We start from the raw sequence: 21180 nt of genomic DNA, 5'->3' as shown, positions 1-21180 counted from the left end.
GCCCCTGTGGGGGCTGCGGGGTAACTTCAAGCCTGTTGAAGTACGGAAATGTCCCCGCCGCCGGGCGCTTCGCCGGGTGCCCGGGAAGGTAAACACCGGGAGAGCAGGAGCCGCTCCGCTCAGTATTGGGCAGCTCTCCTTTTTTTTCCCAAACCAGAAAAACGTCGGCTCGTCTTCTTAACAGCTGGTCTGGTTGTGGTTTTTCTGGTTATTGGGGGTTTTAGTGCGAAGTGCACTCTTCTGTCGATTTTCCTTTTTTTTCTTAAAGGATCTCAGTCTGATACTTTGAGCCGAAGAGGGTTAGTTTTCTCTCTTTAAAGAAGCTGGCAGTGGCATGCAGACACCAGGGTTATGTGCTCCCAGGCTGCTCCCCGCTTTAGGAACAGGGTGCAGCCGAAGGGGGAGAGATGAAACAATGTAATGTGAAAGATAAACAGTATCACACTGCCGTTAATTTATTAAAGACAGGGTTACTGCCGGGAACTCTTCATGGGTGCTCGAGTATGTGATTCCTGGGGAATCCACGGGGAAGGGGTATATTGGCCTTGGAGACCACAAGATACGGTTATTTCTCTGCTGCTGTTACTGCGCTGGGTTCCCCAACTGTCCTGCCCTGCAGCTCAGCCTCTGCCTTCCGTAGCAGTTCTGAGGCCTTGGCTAACCAGCCCTTCTACAAGAATGTGGTGCAAGACCTACATCAAAAACTTTGGTTTCCTGGCAAACACCTGTTTGTCTAGTCAGGTGTCTTCAGGATTGCCTTTTAGATTGTAGACTATTTATGTTGTATACTGTCTGAACAACCATATCTGTGCAGATATATAAGTCTTGAAAACCATCTCCAGTTTTTAGAGGCAAGGACATCTAACATTTTGGTCTTTATAGGATTTTACATTACTGTTGTTAGTGTGCTTACTGGGGATGGTGTGTATCTTTAGTGAGTAATAGTGGGTTATGTATTAGAAGTCTTTAAATGCTTGGCTGTTAGAGTGCTATCCCCCTTTACTCATTTATGTTACATTCCAAAAGCAGACATAAGCTCAAAAAATCAGAAGCGTGAGAGATCAGTTTCACTTTTTTATTTCTTCCTATATCCGTGATAAATTCATCCAGTTCCTGTGACTTGATGAGATGAAAGAAATCAGTCTTTGATTTTAAAAAGTGACCCTGTTGCTGACAGCGAGGCTTGAAATGGTAGAAGCAGTTTGCAAAATAAAAGTAATTGTAGTGTTAGCAGTACATTAGTTGGTTCACTTCTTACCACTGTTCCTTCCCCTGCCACTGGGGGGGAACTCACCAACATTTTTGGTTCTTTTTGCCCTTTGTAAAAGACAAGATTTACAACGTTTGCCTAACTCTTGTGTGGTACAGAGTTCTGTATTTTAAGTCGTTTAAGGTCATTTCGTATAAGGAGCTAAAAAACGGCAAAGTTCTACTGATGTGTTATTGGTAACACTGAGTTGTTGCATGTGCTTCCCTGACAGGCAGGGACATCCCTGACCCACTCGGGAGCATAAGCCCCGAGGTCTACCGTAGAACTGAGATGATGGTAGCAGCAGTTATGTAGCTCTGAGTAGATCTTTTTTTAGCCTAGTTAGATAGTATTTTGCTGACTATAGAAATAAATAGACAAGGTTCTATGAAATTCCTTATATTGTGCAGATTGTGATGGTTTTGCAACACCTTACGTAAACCACAATCAAGTCCATTAAGTTCCAAGCTGCATGGCCCAGTTACATGACCAATATTCTGCAGTCCATATTCTTTTGTTCTAAGGCAAAAACGAGAATAATACAATTGTTGTTAAAGAAGTATTCTACATTTTTAAAATTTCATTATGTTTTAATAATTTTGAAACTATTTTACCTGCTTTCAAAAAGTTAGTATTTGGTTTTGGAGGAAGTTAGTTTCTAACTGACTTCTGGTTTTGTTATTAACTTCTCATTTCCTACCTTCATATATTTAAACTTCAGAATAAGTGGTGTGTGAATGTTATTTGCATAACAGATGTGTAATAAAACTATGTTTGTGTTTCAGAATTTTCCCTCCTAGATATTATAGGTACTTGACATACATTCTTAAAGACGAAGTTTTGTCTCTGCTGTAGCTTGTCATACCAGAATTTGACCTAATATGAGCCTTCACAGGGCCGGTGCAATGAAAGTAGCAAGATCTTCTCTTCTTATAAATGCATGTGAATGGCGAAACTGTACAGTGCCCTGACAATACCAAGTATCAAATTCTTACTCTGTATGTTTTGAGCATTTATCAGATTGTTCATCACAACAAATACGAAAATGTTTTGGCAGATGCATTTATGCATATAAAACTTTATGTCATCTGCCCATATTCTGCTTGGAACACAGCTCAGAGAGCCTGTGAGCCTACTTTGCATACGTGCTGTTAAACACTCTGCATATTTGCATTTACATACCTGATATTATACTTGATATTAAACACACTCTCTGTTTTAGCTTCCTAGGTTAGAGATTCGATTTATGAATGCATACAGATCTATCTAGTTGTTAATGAGGCCCCTGATTCTGCAAAATGCTGATACTTCTTGTAAAATCCAAGTACTCCCAAACCCTCTAGAAGTACAGTGGAAGCTAAGAAAACTTTCTAGGGCTCTATCACAGAGCTGAATCTTGCAGTCCTGGTTCAGGAAAAAAGAAAAAGGAATTTTTTTCCCAGAAGAGCTCCTTCAGCTTGGATGCCTTGACTCATCAACAGCTAGCTTCCCCAGTTCCCAATGAGCCTCATTTGAAGTAAGACTCCTTAGCTCCTCATCATGAATGAATACAGTCGGGGATATGAGAAGGATCAGCGTGTGTTAGCTGTGTTAATCTTACTTCTGCTGACAGAACAGTGGCTCTGCGAGCAGTACAGTGGAGAAATATGGTTCTATCCTCTTCCCTATTCCCACTACCTATTCCATACTACTGGCTGAGGCAAGAAAAAGGTCCCTTAGTGATGATTGATAGGGCTTTTCATGAAAGATTTGAAGATGCTTGGGGGAGCAGCCCCTGGCATGATTGAACAATTGTACATTTGCATTGTTGTTAATTGAACAGATATGCTTCAGAAGCTTTCATTTAAGTGTCTAACTGGTATTTTTACAGATAATGGAACAAATTAGTCCCATTTGGGTGGGAACAGTTAGAATTACGCTTGATAAAAGTTTTCCTCATTAAGATTAGTTCTGATTCTTCTGCAGCTTTGCATGCATTAAAAAGCATGGCTTTCTTGAGCTAAATATAGTTTCATTCTTACTTTATAAAGCTTCTAGACAAATGTCAGATCCAAAGCACTGAGCTGTCCTCAGAAAGAAACGATTTTTATCAGAAAAAAACCAGAAAAACTGGACAAAAATGTTGCACCAACCACTTACATGACATAAGCAGCCGCAGTGTTCATTTACTTTATTTGTTGAATCTTTGTCAAATACAGACCTCTAGTATTATAGCTTTGGTCTTATTTTTTTCATACATTCACATGTGTATTTTCATATATTTCCTGTTAGTTAATAATAAAATCTTTATTTTTAGCAGGGCAATATTTTTAGACAACTTGATAAAATAATTTATGTATTTTTTTCACACATTAAGAGGTTTTTTTACCTAAATAACAGCTGTCTGAATGAAATTACATGACTATGTGAAGAACATTTGGGGTTCTTCAAACAGTTAAACTAAATCAAGTGTGAAAGAAGGGTTCCTGATGTGAGCAGCCTTAGTTTAACAAGAATTCCTGTGCAAGTGATTATAGTGTTGTTAGGGGTTCCTCATCCTGGTATCTAGATGAGACTGATCAGATGTCACCTGTAATTAAGCACCCCTGTTTGAAAATACTAGGTAAGCTTTTTATCAGAGAGTTCTGCGAAATCTAGAAATATTCTTCTTATTATATTTCTTATATAAAAGAGACTTTTTTGAGCCATGGAGATTGTCAGATGGTTTAGTTTCAAATTAGTATGTGGAACAAAACTGTCTAAAGATGAAAGATGCATATTTTTTGTGTGAAAACTGTGGAGCCAAAGGTAAGATGTGTGTTGTGAACTAATCCTGATCTTGTGAAACAGTACCATAGGTTTTTGTTGTGCAAATTAATATGGATTTAAAAATCTGTTGCTAGTAGGTGCAGGGGAGAGTTGTGTCATTTGCATAGCACTTTCCTTTTGATAATCTAAACTAGTCTGTGAGTCTGCTGAATTAGATGGATGATAGTCTCTGGTAAAAACTGGGTCATCTGTTAGCTAAGCATATGTAAATAACCAAGTCCAGAAATCCTATTAATTGCTACAGATTCCCTCTGGTATAAGTACTGATTTAAAAAATTCTAATTGATAAGCTTCAAATTGTTTACTGCAGGTATGTAAAAAACTTGATTCAACTTCCATTGAAGTTGAAGATAGGCACCAGCTAGCTTCAGATAAAATTTGATCTGGCCTGAAGGGGTTAGGAGTAGGGCTGCCAGGGAATAGAGCTGCTTTCATCTGAAAATTGAAAATCCTGCTATCTTTCTCAGCATGCTGCTACCCTGTTAAATCTGTTTGCTCAGTGGCAAGTGATTAGAAACATATGTCATCCCTGGAGAAAAAAAAAATGAAAGTATTCCAAAGAATTTCAGTATAATTTTGTGTTTGTATGTGATCAGAGTAACATTAAGGAATAGTGTGTTTTTACAGTTTTAAGGATTTAGTAAGGTATTTTGTAAAGTAAACAATTGTACTCTTAATATATTAGTATAAAAAAGCTTAATAGCTCATGGTTTAGGACTGCATTTGCTGCCTCAATATGGTGGAAAAAAATTCATTTTTATTTGTTTTGAAACAGTATGGTTTTTGTAAAGGAGTGAATAAGAGACTATTTTTCATGTTTAATTTTGCAAAGAGACAAAATGTCTAAAAATTTCTGGATTATTAACACTCAAAAAAAAAAATTTGAAATAATGAGTTCCTGCAGGTCACCTGAGCTGCGGTAACTGCCTGGCTGCTCATGGTTAGCTCAGGGCCCCTCTGACGTGTCTCAGCATAACCTTTTTCTTTTACAGACTGGACAAAGTCATGTTTCAATGGCCAAACCGAGCACAATAGGTTATATACTTTCTTACAGGAGCATACTTTTTAAATACTTTTTAAAGTAAATTATTCGTTTTGTATTATGAAGCCCAAAAGTTAAGCGCGAAACATCTCTCAGGCGGGGTAATCAACAGCAAAGTCAGGTTCCCTGTTCTACTTCCAATGGGGGGCTGGTATGAGAGCCTCACCTCTGCCATTTTCCATCTGCAAGGAATACTCTTTTTTCTTGCTTCCCTGCAAAAGCAGGTCTGCCCCCTGGAATGTCTGCTCCTCTTCCATGTGTAGCCACTTACTCAGAATCAGGCCTGCCAAAGCAACGCAAGCCTTTGGCCCTGGCTGGCATGGCACAGCATGGGTGTCCTTGCAGGGCTGGTGCAGAAGTGCTTCCAGCAGCGTTTTGGGGTTCAATATGTGTTGCTTCCTGCAGCAGTGCATCACTCACACAGCTGCAGGGGTGCTGAATTTAGGAGATTGGCAGTTGTTTGGGAATGGGAAGAGGAATGTCAGCAAGCATTGAGGCAGTCTGTAATGCCAGATACTAACCAAAAGCAGGAGAGTAAACAAATTTGCCTAGGTTTTCTGCTTACTATTGAAGTGGAAGAACCATGAAAGGCAGTGGGAGTTCTTGCCTTACTGAAGACCACAGGAGAGGGCTCGCAGTTTGCTCTGTAAACTGGTTGAAATATAATGTGTGATTAATTTTACAGAGGATAACTCACCTTTTTGCATTAACATATGTGAAATAAAATGATTAATAGCCATTAGTCGCTCAGTGCAATAGGAATAACTTTGTTGTCCTAGACCATTGTCAGTCTCCTTCACTAGAAGAAGCTGAAGCATTTACTTAGCAGAAAGAGGGTATTATTCTTGGACAATATTCTGTGTCATTGACATCTTGTCTTAATTAGCTTTCATATTCCGAGAGCTTTCTTTCTGAAAATGTCATCATTTTAACAAAAGAATGACCAAAACTGACAGCTGGAGTTTGGTAATAACATTCTGTATCAAATATCAGTAAATGAATTCTAAAATAGCTGGACTTCTTTTTTGGTCCATGACTGTATGTACATAATTAGCTCCTTTTCAAGTGTTGCCCAGAGGAAATGTTGAGCCACCTGCATGGGAATAAGTAAATAGCTTTTTTAAATCTTGGTGGATCTTACTTAGCTCCCTTGGGGAGTTCAGTTTTGGTCACTGACATCAGCCTTATTGCCTTTAAAGCCTGAAATCTCTCTTTGTCCTGATATACTGGGATTTGGCCATGAAAGGGTAGGGTGGAAAGAGTAATGGAAAAATGAGGAGTTTCAGTGTGTGGGTTCTTGTCCTCTGAGAGTTGTACTTGACACTGACAAGACTTAACTAAGCTGAAAGAAGCATCTGTATAATCTTCTGTATTTCCCTGATATGCCATTCTGTGTTGAACTGATGCACCTCAGCATACCTGTCACCTTGGTTAACTTAGCCCAAAAATAGTAAGTTTCCTGCCAGGTTCTTATTAGATCCTGCCACTCTTTGAAGGGGTGTGAACTTTTTCACATACTTCAGTTTGAGATGGGTTGCGATGCTTGGCTGTGAAAGGGCTTTGACCATTATTATAGGTAGTTGAAGTTTTTATGCTGTGATTCCTGCTTCACTGCTCTAGGTGCTAGCACTGTTGTTGTCACATTGGCTCAGAAGAATATTCTTCCCCACTCAGAGCAACTCCAATTGTCCACTTCAGGGTGAAAATGTTAGCAATGCTCAGAATGTTGTGGTGGTCACAGTAGTGAAGTTGTGCTGTGGAGACAAGGGATGTATCAGTGCTCCAGTAGTCTTGTAAGATCACTAGAAAAAAACCATCAGGGAGAGCTTTACCACTTACTTCTCACCTTCATGTCTGTCCCTGCTCAAAAGCTCCTTCCCTGGTTTCAGATGTCACTGCAGTATCCTTTAGTGGCTGGCTCAGCATTTCTTAGTTTCTTTGGCTTTGTCCTATATTTAAGGAGCTGTTTTGTATTTTATTCGCATTTTTAAGAAACACCAGATGAATGACACTGGAAAATTAATTCATTGTTTACTTACAAGGTGGTTTGTGGGAGAGTAGCAAAGTTACCCAACTACTATGCCTTGAGCAGGATGTGGCTGGGTGAGCATTTCCCTTGCGGAGCTCCTCCTGGGGTCTCCAACTCCTGCTTGACCAGTGTCAGTCAACTTGGTGTCTCTGTTGAATCCAACAAGAACTCCACTAGTTGCATCCATCTGTGTGTGTGGGTAAGCACAGACTTTTCTATGAGGAAAGGAACTGGTTTAGCTTAATCTGCATTGAAGAGTTAATCTTAGATCTTGTTAATTATCCTGAGAAAAGTTGTGCAAGAAAATACTTGCCAACTCATTAGGCTACTGGCTGGAAGTCCAGGGAGACAGGCTGATGCTTTCAAGTACAAAACCAGCTGCTCTCCCCCCACCCCCTGGAGTTAAAAGGAGAGTGGAGATGATTGCTTTATACCATGAAAGTGTTGCTATGTCTAGGAACCCACTTTGGAATCAGCCATCAAAATCATTGCAGCTCTTTTCCCTAGAAAAGCTAAATGGATGATCTGAACTGGGACAATTAGTTGAAGAAAGCTGTAATTGAAGCCACACTTTACTGTGGCAGCTCTCCTTCTGGCAGAGCCCACAGTTATATCCTGCTGTTTTGGTTTTGCTGCCCAGTCAGCCAGTTGGTTTTCTTTTGTCCTGAAAATTCAGTTTTATGCCCAGGAGGAGGCCTGGTAAAAAAAGATCATCAGTAGTCCTCTAGAGATCTGTTGTCAAGCAGAACTACTAGATCCTGGTGCACTAAATCCTATGAGAGTCATAGTATTTGTTCCAGTAAAAACAGGGTGCAGCTGTAAGTGTGAAAGAGATGACGAGAGAGAGCTTCTCTTGGTTTGTTAATAAAATCCCTTATAATAAAAGGGATTAAAAATCAATATTATAAAAAAGCCAGATATAATGTTGCCATGTTTTAGACTTTAGTTCTGTGTGGGAATATTTACTTGAACTATCTAAATTACAGTAATAGAGGAGAACGGATCCTTGGAATGTTTTAATTAGTATCAATTAGTATACAAGATTCTTCTTTACAAAGGCTATTTTTAGCCTTGTTTGAACAGTGGAAGTTTTCCTAGAAAACTTCAAGCTTATTTTTGCTAGTTTTATAACCCTAACAATTTAAAACTTTTGTATAAAAAATTAAGACCATTCCACTGGTTTCTTATGCCAGGCCCTTGGCTTCTGGATTAATTTTGATTTAGTGTGGTGTCTTTGTCTTTAGTGTGGGTTCTGTTGCCTTAGAATCATGCACCCGTTAACTTCAGACAGAACACCATTTATTTATTTTAAAGTACTGCTTATTTTTCTCTTTTTTTTTTCTCCCTATTCTCATAGTTCCTTTTGTGAAGTTTCTTTCCTATTCAACTACTAATGCTTTTGTTTCCTTACACTGTCCTGGAGTTTTATCCAGTGTTTAGTTATTCCCTTCCTTTGCTTTTTGAATGGCTCTGCTACCATTTTTGCTTTGTTCCTCCTTTATATCACTTTGGTGATAGGAAATGTGTTGCAGTAGTAGCAATTGAACTAGAAATTTCACAAAGCTGTGTGCAGGTGAAATCAGCCAGTCCTATGTACACATACATCTGTTTGACTTTTTAAAGAGAAAACTCCAAAATCTATGCATATTATTTTCCCCCTCTATGCTCCAATCCATTCTGAAGAAACACATGATGCAGAAATCAGTGGATAAAATTCTCTGCCCTGTCTTACTCCCAAAGTTTAGCTGTACGACTGAAATAATGGGAAGTTAAATAATAGTCTAGTGAGTTGGATGTAGATAGTTCATCAAAAGAGTAACAAAACACTCAGGATTCTATGGGAGGGTGGGTGTGCATGAAGTACAAATACTACAAAACATGGAAATCAACGGGAAAATGCATTATATAACAAATACAGAAAATTCCGAGTTTGTCTGGGATTCACTGTTTTTGAATATTTTGGCTTCTCTTGGTTAGCTGGTCACTAGTAAACAATGTTGCCCTACTGCAGATATCTTTATCTATTATTTTACTGTACAACTAATAGGTGTTGTGTTGGACTCTGTATGACTAGGCAGGGTTCAGTGGATCCACTCCCTAGAAGAGGCAGGATTAGACACAGACTTTGGAGTGACCAATTGTACCCAGAGGCATTTTGAAATGCCCAGTAATGAGTCAGCAGGGATGCCAGTTGCCCCACGAGTGCTAGCAGTACCTAGGGGGGCAGAGTGGCCAAGGAGAAGTGATTCCTATAAAAGCAGTGATCAGGAGACTTAGGAGGAGCTTATCACATCAGTCTCTTATTGCTTGAAGCAATTTTTCACTCCCTGAGTTAATGGGTACTATGGTCACAGAGTCCCAGTGCCTGGTAGTTTCCTGGACTTGATGTGCAGGATTGCAAGAGTTTTATGTTATGCTATATGAGGCCAACATGCAAGAGGTTTTAGATTCTAGAAGGGAATATTTGGAGGTCATTTGGAGATGGGTAAGATTATACAAAAGAACCAAACTTGGAGCATGCTGTGAAATAGAATAATTACAAAAAGGGTCAGGTATTGTAAGAAGACATGGATGCTAATGTGGCTTTGATGCAGGTAAAAAGGCAAGGGAACACATTATTTTTAAGGAAACCTGTATACTTTAGTAGATTACAGACAAGTGTAGGAGAGAGCGTTTCCACATCTGACAGATGAAAATGAGCATTTTATCTTTGAGGCAGTGAATGATTCATGTTTTGTGTATGGCTTTTGCTATTTTAGCCCTTTATAATTTTTCATAATGCCTGCAGAGGCAGAGCAATTAATTTGCTTTTTTTCTATAATTTTATATTAAATTTGATATATATTTTCATTTGTTCTGCTACACTTCTCCTGAACTGAACTCAGAAGCGAAATTAACTTGATGGCTTCTTAGCGTTATTTCACAATTGTGTTCCAAGTTATTGCAGTTGGCTGAAAAACAGTAGCGAGGATCTGAATAGGCTTTTGTTTCTCTTCAAAGTAATGTGGCAAGATTCTGTTACTTGCCTGCTGTGCTATGAGGTATTTGGCTCCCAAGGATTTCTTACCCTTCAGTCTTCAGGAAAATAGCAACATAGAGAAAATAGTTCTTAGCAGGGGAATCTCCAGCCATGGTATGTATCATGTTTGTGATAGTCTACATTTTAAGTGCCTGGATCCAGGAAAGAAAAGAGTTAATGAGCTTAATGTTTTGATGCTGAAGATGCCTGGTTTAGTCCGTGATAAATCTGTAGTAACTCTGATTTATTGATCATATGAAGTGAGTTTTTCTTTGAATACTGGAGTGATAAATATTTTTACGCAGTCTTTTATATGAAGGAGTAGAGATGACCAATGTGTACACTTTGGCAATCCTGCTAATCAGCGTCATGTTAGAGTAACATTGGAGGGCATTTAGAGCATGGAAAATGGGCAAAAATTCTTGTTTGCCTTCATGATAGAAAGGAATTCAGTTTTATAATTATTACAGTGGAGCAAGGCAGAGTATAATTTCTGTCTCCTGGAGCCTGCCAGTTGCATGCTATTTACTCGGGAATGGTGTTGCAGAATTGGGAAATAATGTATGGTCATTGCAATTGTTTAAAATACAGAACAGTCTCCAGGTATGAAAACCCCCCAGCCAGATTTCAGCCATAAAGACGGTGGGTTTGATAGTAGGGTATATAAAATATAACACACTACTGTAGGGCTGGGAGTGGGGAAGACAATAAAATAAACAGTTTACAATAGTTACTATAAATGAGATTGCTATTTTTTAAATCGTGAGAGACTAGAAATATTTTCCATATGGCTTCATTGACTACAATTTCAAATAGGTACTCAAGTCAAAAGGAATGAGGGGCTTTTATTTCTGACTTAAATCATCAGAGACCATCCTCCACTTCACTCCTGAATTACAGTAATTCAAGCTCCAACCACAGTATTTTAGTTTCAGTAGTTCTGTTTATGATTACCTCTTTGGGCCTCTTTGCACTGAAATGGTGATATTGACTCGCTGATGGTACATCATATTTGTCCATGTTTACTAATTCTCTCCTTTATTATGCTCTCTATCAGTTTGCTAGTCTGGAGGCTATAATAGATATCTTTTCAGCTGTTATTGTAGAGAGCTTTGGCATATTTACTGACTATGTCTTCCAGCTGTTTGTAAACCCTGTGATTTAAATACTGTGCTAGCAGTATGGCCAATCCAAAATATGGTAATTTTAAATTGAGTAAAAGACACTCTGCCAGTCAGAGGACTTGCAGGTATTTGACATTATAGCCTTACGAATTGCTGAGGTCCTATCAACTGATGTAAACCAACTCTATCAACTCCAAGGAAAACAAGGTGACGACAAACAGGAAAACATACAAGAAAAAATAAGTAAAGTAAAACTACAAGCATTTTATTTCTTTCTCCAGGTCATGAGGAAAAGAACAGAGCACATACTCCTATTTTCTTTGATAGATTGTATGTAGAACAACTGTATTTGCAAAAGGTGGAGAGCTTGTGTGACACAGCAAAGAGGTCAGAGCTGGGCAGAACAAGTTAGCTGCTGACGTGAGATCAGACAATTGCAAGTACCGGAGGCAGGCAGGAAGCACACTGCAGTTCTAGAACAGGATTTTGATACAAACAGGCTGCCTAAGAGCACTCAGTGGAGCCAAGAAATCCTGCTTTTTGGTATATAAAAGTCTTATTCTTAGACAGGGTCACAAAACGTTAATAAACTTCAAAATCTGATTACAGAGCTTAGTGCTTTGTGCATTTGAAATGTGTTACAAATAACACAGTTAAGCCAAGAATATTTTAAAGACTAATAAGGACATGAGAGTGTCATTTTACAAGTGAAAATCATCATATAGTATAGAGTGTTTCTCTCTTCTTTATAACTGGGCAGATATGTATAAAATCACTGTTTTCTTCAGTTTCGGCAAAAAATAATTGCATAAAGGGAAATTACTTACCTGGATTCTAAGCATATTAAATTAACTCAATTTTAGCATCTTTTTTAGGGGAAAACCTAGTGCTGTTCCCAAAATACATGGTCAATCTTTGGTTCTTTGCCAATGAAAGAGTTTGTTATAAGCTTGCAGGAGAGAAAGGATGATTTGTTTCAGCATTGTGTGAAGGTGGGAAAGCTTGTAAGAGATCTTTTGTTCAAAGCTTGGATGGCATTTTACTTGGTGATGCGTCTTGTGCTTTCTTTAGCTCAGTGAGGTAATTTGTCATGTACAAGTGCCTTGGGGTAAATTCCTTCTAGCGCACGTCCGCTTAAATTTATGATGTTGTATGATAGATTAACTTTTCCCATTGTCTAACCTTTTTCACTTGTATGTTCTATAGAGAATGTTAGCCTGTTTTCATTGGTGATGACTCTTACTTGATGTTTGGGTTTTGTGTAGTCCTCTATAATATAAACACTTGTCTGTTAGACATTATTATGTGTTACTGACCCCTAAATTATTTCAAATTACAATTAAATATTTTTTTGCAACTGCACTTGTTGAAATACCTTCTTGTGCATGTCAGCATTATATCCAGAGAAACTATTTTGCACTGTTTAGTAATCAGTGCTTTTATCTGTTCCTTATCCTAAGATAGTTTTAGAAACACCATACCAAGCAGAGGAGCTTATTATTCGGGGAGACTGTGCTGTTAAAAAATTTCTTCTATGCTATCATCTGGTTTTAGTGGTTCTGAATTAATTTCATGAAAGTCTAGTAGCCTTACAATAACTCTCAAAAAAAGTTATTAGATCATCTGCTCTGATCTCCTATATATTGGGGGACATTATATCTGACCTTGGGTGCTTCTGTACTTAGTAATATGTATTTTGCTGAAACATACTGAATGCAGTGAGTGGTGGGAAATCCACTGATTCTTGGGCAGTTTGTTGCACAGATCAGTTACTGTGATGGTAAAAATGTATGCCTTACTTTTCTTTTTAATCTGGTTAATTACATCTTCCAATTACTGGTTCTTGATTAACTCTTCATTGAAGAATTCAATACTTGGGCCTGTTTTTCTTTTCTAAGGTACTTGTGCACTACATGATCATGTGATCTCTCAGTCATCTTCTCACTGCATAACCAGATTATGCTTTCTTAATGTCTAGGCAAAAAAAATTTCTTCCATCACTTCCTTTTTTTTTTTTTTTTTTTTTTTTTTCGTTTTTTTTTTAAAAGGGGGAGACCCCTCCACGGTACGGGCTCTTCCATCACTTCCTTTTTTTTTTTTTTTTTTCTTTTTCAGTTTTCTTTTTAAAAAGTGGAGACCCTAGCAGGTTAAGGGCATCAATGTTCAAACTCCATAATTAAGATACATATATCTTTCACCTTCTTTTACTCTCTGGCTTTCTCCACCATAGTAAAGGTTTATTCAGAAGAGTAGTAGACATTAACAAAGGAAGGACTTCTGAAATGCATTTGCTTTTTTCTTCCCCTGAGATGGTAGAACTGTAATGGTGTTGTATTCAGTTGAATGAAGACATACAGGTTATTCCTCTTTGTTCTAGTGACATTGAAACATTAAAATGCTCATGTGTAAAATGCTCAAGGCTGTAAGTTTTTATAGGCAATGACTGCAGAGCACATCTGTTGATTCAGCACACCCTTATCAAATGGCTGGTACCTTCATAAACTACTCGTTTTAGGAATTGGGAGGTTGTATCTGCTCTGGGCTGCTGTGTTTGTTAAGCTTGCCAGTTGTGTCACATTAGAGCCTGAGTGCCTGCAACACTAACACATGTTGAATACAGCTTTACTGATAGCAAGTTAAAAATATTTTTTAAGTATGGATTTGCAGAACTACCTAATATATCCTGAGAGTCCTCATTTGAGAGAAAGCAATCCCAGATTTGACCATAAGGGTAGAAATCCCTTGCAGTCTGCTGCATGGTTTGACCCTCAATTAAATCACTGAAAAGTTATTGGTAAAGAGTAAGTATACGTTTGAACACGCTTTACATGTCTGGTATAAGTGGTTTTAGCAGGTGAATAATCTAGAATTGATTTCCTACCATGTCCACTCCAGTTTCTTTGAACATTCTGTATTGCTAAGTGATTAACCTAGTTCTTTGATGTAAAATTAGTGTGCCTAGCTCCATTTTTAAAGCGTTTCCAAGTTCACTTTTGTACCCCTGCTGCTTGCTTTCATTATACAACAAAGATGATTGTTTCCTTTAGCAAAGAACTTACTGAGTTTTAAATTATTTTCCTGTACCTTGATCTGGAGGGAGAATGCCAGCAGTTTATTAGGGTTTAGGAGTACAAGTTCCCCTGACCTTTCAATTTGTGTATGTACACTTAAGAGTCCCACTGTGCAGATGAGAGACAAGAATTTAATCTTTGTGCTTCGTGTTTGTTAGGATGCATTTCATTTTGGTATGTGAGAAAACCCAGGGGAGACACACACAGTCTTGCAAAAAAAATTTGTGTGAGACAGTGTTTTCAGCAACATCAAAATGTAACTGCACATACCAGACTTCTTCATTCATGCTGCCAAAGGAATAATAGGATTACCCTGCTTTGTTTTGCTTTTTTCACCCTGGCATTAAATGAACTGAAACTTCATGTGTGAGTCTCTGGAAAATAAGGTCAGTTGAAAAAGAGTTCATTGTCCTTTTATTCTTATTCTTCTTAGGTGTTAACAGACAAGTTCAGGTTTATCCAGAGAACCATGGCAGAAGGTGGATTTGATCCCTGTGAATGCATTTGCTCGCATGAACATGCAATGCGAAGACTGATTAATCTGGTAAGGATAACATGAGGATATTTGGAAGGGTGGTTATTCAGACATTACTTCAGCTCTTGCAGATTTGCAGTTACTGGTGCTTTTGAATCTGCTTATTCAGTTGCATGTACAGTTAGAATCTGTGTATCCATCTTTCTGATGAGCTTTTGAATAGTCAATACAAATTATAGCTTTCTGTTTATTTCCCAGAGCTGCATTTTGACAGCATTGACAGTGTTTCTGTTGAAATGTTTCTTTTATATGCATTTTTTTCAGTCTGCATAAAGCCAGAGAAATTACCCAGCAAAGTCTTTGTGGTCAAGGTAATTCCACACATATGAAGTTCCACGTACTCATACGGCAAGATAATGATGTCTAAATTTTTAAAACTACCCTTTAAATAGTTCTGAAGTTGGGAATTCACTGATTCTGAGTTTTGAGTTCTGTTTCTTGCTATGTCATTTATAGGTTGAGCAACTTCAAGCAAGTTATGTACATTGCTCTGTGACCTGTAAAATAGCAACGTTTCTTTCTTTCTGTATTGAACTTAGTTCAATGTCTATTGAAAAAATAAGCAACAAAGTGCTTCTTTTTTTTTCTAAGTAAAAGTACGTATTTTTTAAAATAACATTAACAATTATGAACTGTGAGCAATTAGGTGAACTTAATTACAACTCTAATTTGATTAAATTCTTTTCAAGATTACACTATACATCAACTTCATTTGATGTACTTCCCCTTGTTGATTTTCATAAACCTGTTTTTATCACATTTTCTTTCTTAGGGCCTAAATTAGTATAATTTTAAGTTACTGGGTACATCAGCTGTTCAAGGCAGTTGTGTGTGAAGAAGATTCTCTCTAGGATCAGGCCCTTCTTCAAGAGGTTTCTTAACAGTATTTTGGGAAGGTTATCAGGAAAATATGACATCCACTAGCCTATGATAAGAGTAGAGTTAGTATCTAAGTCCCCAAAGAATGTATGTCTGGGTATAAGGAATCATAGAATCACATAATATTCTGAGTTAGAAGAGACCCACAGGGATCATTGAGTCCAGCTCCTGGCCCTACACAGCACCGTCCTCAAGAGTCACACCATGTGTCCCAGAGCACTGTCCAAACACTTTTTGAACTCTGTCAGGCTTGGTGCTGTGACCACTTCCCTGGGGAGCCTGTTCCAATGCCCAACCACTCTCTGGGGGAAGACTGTTTTCCTAGTATCCAACCTAAACCCCTCAACACAGCTTCATGCTGTTTCCTCAGGTCCTATCGTTGCTCACCATGGAGAAGGGGTCAGTGTTTGCCCCTCCTCTTCCCCTCACTAGGAAGTTGTAGACTGCAATGAGGTCTCCCCTCAGTCTCCTCTTCTCCAGGCTGAATAAGCCAAGTGACCTCAGCTGCTCCTTGTATGGCTTCCCCTTAATTTGTGTGGTTGTCCTTAAACCACTTCCACATGCATACATCCACAAAAGAAGAAACTTTTTTAAAATGGCACTTTTCAAGAGGTATATATAACTTGTTCATGCAAATGTGTGGGTTGCACTTGTATAGTCCTGGTTCACCCTGAATACAAAAACCAAAGTGTCCACACTTTATTAGTCTTGAAGTGTATCATTACAGTCATCTGGAATGCCAGAGGAAGAACTTAGAGCCAGGCAGATGCTGTACCAGTGTGTACTCTCAGAGAGCTTGGCTGATCTTACTTTCCAGAATGACTTTGCTCAGAGTAAGTGGAGTTCCCCACCCATGTCCATAACATAGCACTTGCAGAACTTGTGTCATCATGTTCTCGTATTGCACCCTAGGCCTGTGCACAGAGAACGCTGTCTCCAAAATACACAGGCCACACTAGGAGCCAAAATACTCCAGACCAGGCTCTTGCAGTGGGAGGGCTAGTCGGTGGCTGCAGCAGAAGGAGAGTGATACCCTACAGGACAAGAGGAAATGACAAGCACTTTCCATCTCACACACCAGCAGACCCTTGGGCTAAGCATCAAAACTGGAGTTGCCAGCCCCAGATCTGTGTAGTGGCCAGCTGCACCAAAGTCCAAAATGACACCAGACAAATTGAGCATGTCTGTATAGCCAGTTCCATATGCTTTATAGGAAATGATACAATTTTCCTTTGGTAGTTCCCAATTGTGGTACAGCCAGTACTTTCTTGAAACTCGAGAGTCATTACAGGTTGATCCACTTTCTTACTGTTGAACAGTCAACAGGTTTGGTTGGGGACTGGAGAACTAAAAAGTGAAAAGGGATGTGTGCCCATTTATTGGTGTTACGAGAATTGTTCAGGATGGAAGGAACTTCAGTAGATGACCTAAGCCAACCTCTTGCTCAAAGCAAGGCTGATAGTGATCAGGTCATTCAGGGCTTTTATTCTAGCTGAATCTTGAAAACCTTCAAGGGATAGCAATTCCACAGCTTCTTGGGGCAACCTGCCCCAATATTTGGCAGTCTTTGTGACAGAGAATTTTTTCTATCCATGTTTTAGTTGAATGTATCATACCCTCTGCCATACAGTGCTGTAAAGAGCTGTCTCTGTCCTCTCACTAACCTCTTTGTAAGTACTGGGGACTGCTGTTAGGTCTCCCAAAACCATTTCTTCTCTGGGCCAAACAAGCCAAGCTCCCTCAGCCTCTCCTTACAGGGCAAGTGCTTCTGCCCCTGGAGACCCCACACTGAATTCACTTCAATCTGTAAATGTCTGGTGTAGAAGAGCTCAAGACTGGATGCAGTATTCTAGATAAGAGTTTAAAATGAGTACAGGAGTGTAATTGCATCCTTCAGTCTGCTTATGCAGTGTTTAAAGGTTAGTGCTGCTGACACAAAGGCAGAGAGAATTGAGGCTTCTGTGGAGAATAGTTGTCCTTACTGTGGAGCCTTTACATCAGGCCTAGCCATCCTAGCTCATGCTTCCCAGTTAGAGGCACAATTTCAAAATCTTTTGAGCTCTCCCTGCTGCCCTTACATGGATGTTTGTACATATGTTCTTTCTCAAGAAGTATTTTTTTTGTTCTCAACATGATGTTTGTGCCATATCCCACAGTTGTGTTGATTCTGAACCTTGAGGCTTCTAAACACCTGCTAAAGTGGTGAGAAAGGAAGCCCCAGGACCAAGTTCAAAAGTTGGGAGGAAGAAAGGAGGATGCATGTTGGCTGCCCTTTTTCCTTAGGCTTGTTAGATGCAAATCTAAACCAGCACGGTTCAGAATTTTGACCCCTATTCAGCATTTTTTTATCTTTTCCTTTTTTGCTAGAAGATACTGATACTCAATGGCACTGGTCAGCCAGTTCCGTTTGTTGTGGCTGGAGGATTCTGGTAATGAACAGTGTAGGTGTGTCGTGTCCAAAGTTACAAGTGCCACAAACATCTGTGAGATTTTGTTCCTGGGCTGCTCCATGCAGTGTGAGGTGGGTAAAAATGGATCTTTTGGAGGAACACTAGTTCCTGTGTTATGAATGTGAACAGAGCACATAATAGGTGCGTGCTCTTGGGCAGTCACCAAGAGCAGTCTAACAATGTTCTGCGTAGTTGCAGAAATGGAGTTTTTTGCTCAGTGTTCACTTTCCAAAAAGCTCATACCAATTAGTGCTTGAAACTGTGAGGAGTAAAGGGAAATTCCAGATTTCATCTCTCCTAAAAACCAAAGCAGATGCTCCTAAATATTTATAAGACCAAATCACTAGCTAGGATAATTTAGCAGAATCTAGAAAAGAAAAGTCTCAGAAATCTCAGTCAGCAGCCAGACTATCCTCAAGTAACCTGTTGTATGATCTCAGCAGGAGACTTGCTAAGCCATTTTTGCATCTTTAACTTTTATGCTTCAGTGAGAGTTCGCCTTCTAAGTTGCTGTTTTGTCACTCAGTTTTACACAACATAAGGAAACAGAAGTTTTACTATTTGTGCTAAAAAAACCACGTGGACACTGGTTGTCAAAATTGCTGAACCCCTCAGTGGAGACTGGGTGCCCACTACCTCTAAAAGTTGGATCCTCAAAACCTTAACTTCAAAATCATTGTGATAAACAAAGCTAGCAATCTGTTCTGTCTCTGGGTTAGAAAAAGACATCCAAACAGACTGTGTACCCAAAAGGGTTCCCTATATGTATTTAGTGGTTGATTCTTTTTAACCTAGATAGGTATAAAACACACCAGAGTACATTTGAATGGTGTTACAGCTGTCAGTACTCGACAAGATTTTGGAGCAAATTGTATAACAAGGTGTTTGCAATTGTCTTCAGACTGAGCATTATAAATGCAGAAGTTCAGAGATGAGATCAAATTTAACAGAATTATAGTGTAATTATAGGAGATGCCCAAATATGAGAATGTTACTTTTAGGAGTAACTTTCAATCCAGTAATGACATTGTGCAAAACCCACATGATTGATTGTAGATTTTTTAAACTTGCATTTGCGTTAAAATAAACTAATTTTTATGGACTAATTTGTTTATACCTATCTAAACAAACACTGATAAGAATTAAGGCTTCTGCTATTGAAGAAGTTATGATATATTCAGTCATGACTATTATGTGTAGAGTTAAAAAATACATAATCAAATACAGAGGATTTCTGTTAGAATTAACTGTATGGGAGATTTGAATGATACTGCTATTCCAAAATCAGAAGGAGATCCAAAAGTCTCCCTCTAGAACCTGAAGTTCTCGTTTTAATTTCCAATATGATAATTTTAACTTCTAGTTTAATTGGTATATTTACTTTGAAACTCTTAGAAAATGTATGTGGCATTCAAAGTATAATTTGTGGTTGAATACATTACTTTTGGGGTTTTATATAGCATATAGTTTAAATCTCTATTTGAAATGCAGACTTCAGTTCATCTGATAGCACAATTAATGCTTATACAATGAAAAAAAGCTATTGTCATTTAAACTCTTCTTCCTCTGTGTTGTTAGCAACACCACAGAAGATTACAAACGAGAGCTGTTAAAAAGTCCAGCTCTTAGTTATGTGGCTTGATTATTTATCTGTCTTTCATTTTGCTTGACTAAGCAGGGCTTTGTTTTGTTTGGTTTTTTCCTTCTTAATTCATAATACCTTGAAGATTTTATGTCAGTGAACTGTGTATCTCTAATATGCATAATATTTTAAAAGATATTTTGCTGGTTATTAGGTTAACTTGGAGATATTGTTCACACACACAGTTCTTAGAATGTTTATGTGTATACATGCTTAAGTAGCATTGAATTATTTTATGCTGAAGGTTCTATCATTTTCCTGAAGTGGATTTTTCAGGGTTCTTCTTGGTGTCAAAATATGAACATTTCACACACGTAAATTTCTGTAATATGGCCACTGTAAATAATAAGCACATATTACGATCTCCAAATAGTCATAGGAAACACTAGAAATCTAAAATTTTTGGCTATGACTTCATAAATATCATTTCTAGTATGTAATACCCATGGCACCATCTGTTATGATTTGGTGGTGGTGTGTAACAATTTGACTATTGTATGTTAGGTTCACTATTTACTCTATGGATATAGCAGTTAATTGGGAACTTCCGTAAGAGGAAGTAAGCATAGAAGAAAAATATCACAAGACTTTCCATCCTCTGCAGATGCACAGGAGTTGTCAAAAGACAATGACAGGTCTGTTAGCTTGCATGACTTTATCTCCTGTTCAGTCTCCTCCATCTGCAAAACTTATTTTGACAAGAAGAGCCAAAGTTCAAGAGTGAGGAACAACAAATGACAGCAAGTGGTTTTATTGGGGGGAATCTGTCAGGCAAGGGGATAGTTACTTGAAAGAATCATGGTGAAGGACATTCTTTGTACCCAGAGGAAATGCTTCCTGTCTTAGTTTTAGCAAAAGACAGCAAATCTCTAGATAAGAATGATGTTGTATTTAAACCTTTTTATTTCCCATTTTTTCACTTACTTTGTAATATAAAAATCTGATTTCCTTATGTTATTCCTCTGGGTATCGATGCTCTGTGCATAGGCATGGCTGATCTCGGCCCAAGGGTCAGTTCAAGTCTGAAAACTAGACTGAAAACACAGTTTATGTGGTGGTGAGGGATAATCATACATAGAGCATCTTCCACGAAGATTGAAACCTGCTAATGACTGCTTAGAGTGGCCAGAAATGTCAGAGCAAGCCAGTAATATGTCAAGTAAACATCCTTTTTCTGTCTCCTTCTGGTGCAGTATTATTTGCTTTACAAAAACTGACTTCAGAATTCTCTCATACTAGATTTTATGAAAATGAGCAGTATGTTTTTTAAGCCAAAACATTTCTAATTCTATAATGCAAAAGGTCCCATTTTGATAAACTGCTTACAGTTCT

General features: G+C 38.4%; 1 protein-coding gene across 2 annotated transcripts in view; it reads left to right on the top strand.

Moving 5' to 3' along the window:
* The window catches only part of SMIM14 (small integral membrane protein 14), a 55047-nt gene that overhangs the window by 13876 nt on the left and 19991 nt on the right, over positions 1 to 21180 (top strand). Inside the window, exons 1-2 of one of the 2 annotated variants that reach the window (XM_008641381.2) lie at positions 7 to 88; positions 14776 to 14886. In XM_008641381.2, the coding sequence (XP_008639603.1) occupies positions 14812 to 14886 (75 nt within the window). In that variant the 5' untranslated portion in view covers positions 7 to 88; positions 14776 to 14811. Of the gene's footprint in view, positions 1 to 6; positions 89 to 14775; positions 14887 to 21180 lie in introns of those variants that run through there. The other variant, XM_017744315.1, reaches the window with a different exon arrangement.

This window comes from Corvus brachyrhynchos, unplaced genomic scaffold (assembly GCF_000691975.1).
Source record: "Corvus brachyrhynchos isolate BGI_N302 unplaced genomic scaffold, ASM69197v1 scaffold17, whole genome shotgun sequence".
Lineage (NCBI taxonomy): Eukaryota > Metazoa > Chordata > Aves > Passeriformes > Corvidae > Corvus > Corvus brachyrhynchos.
This window is presented reverse-complemented; position numbering and strand designations above follow the sequence as displayed.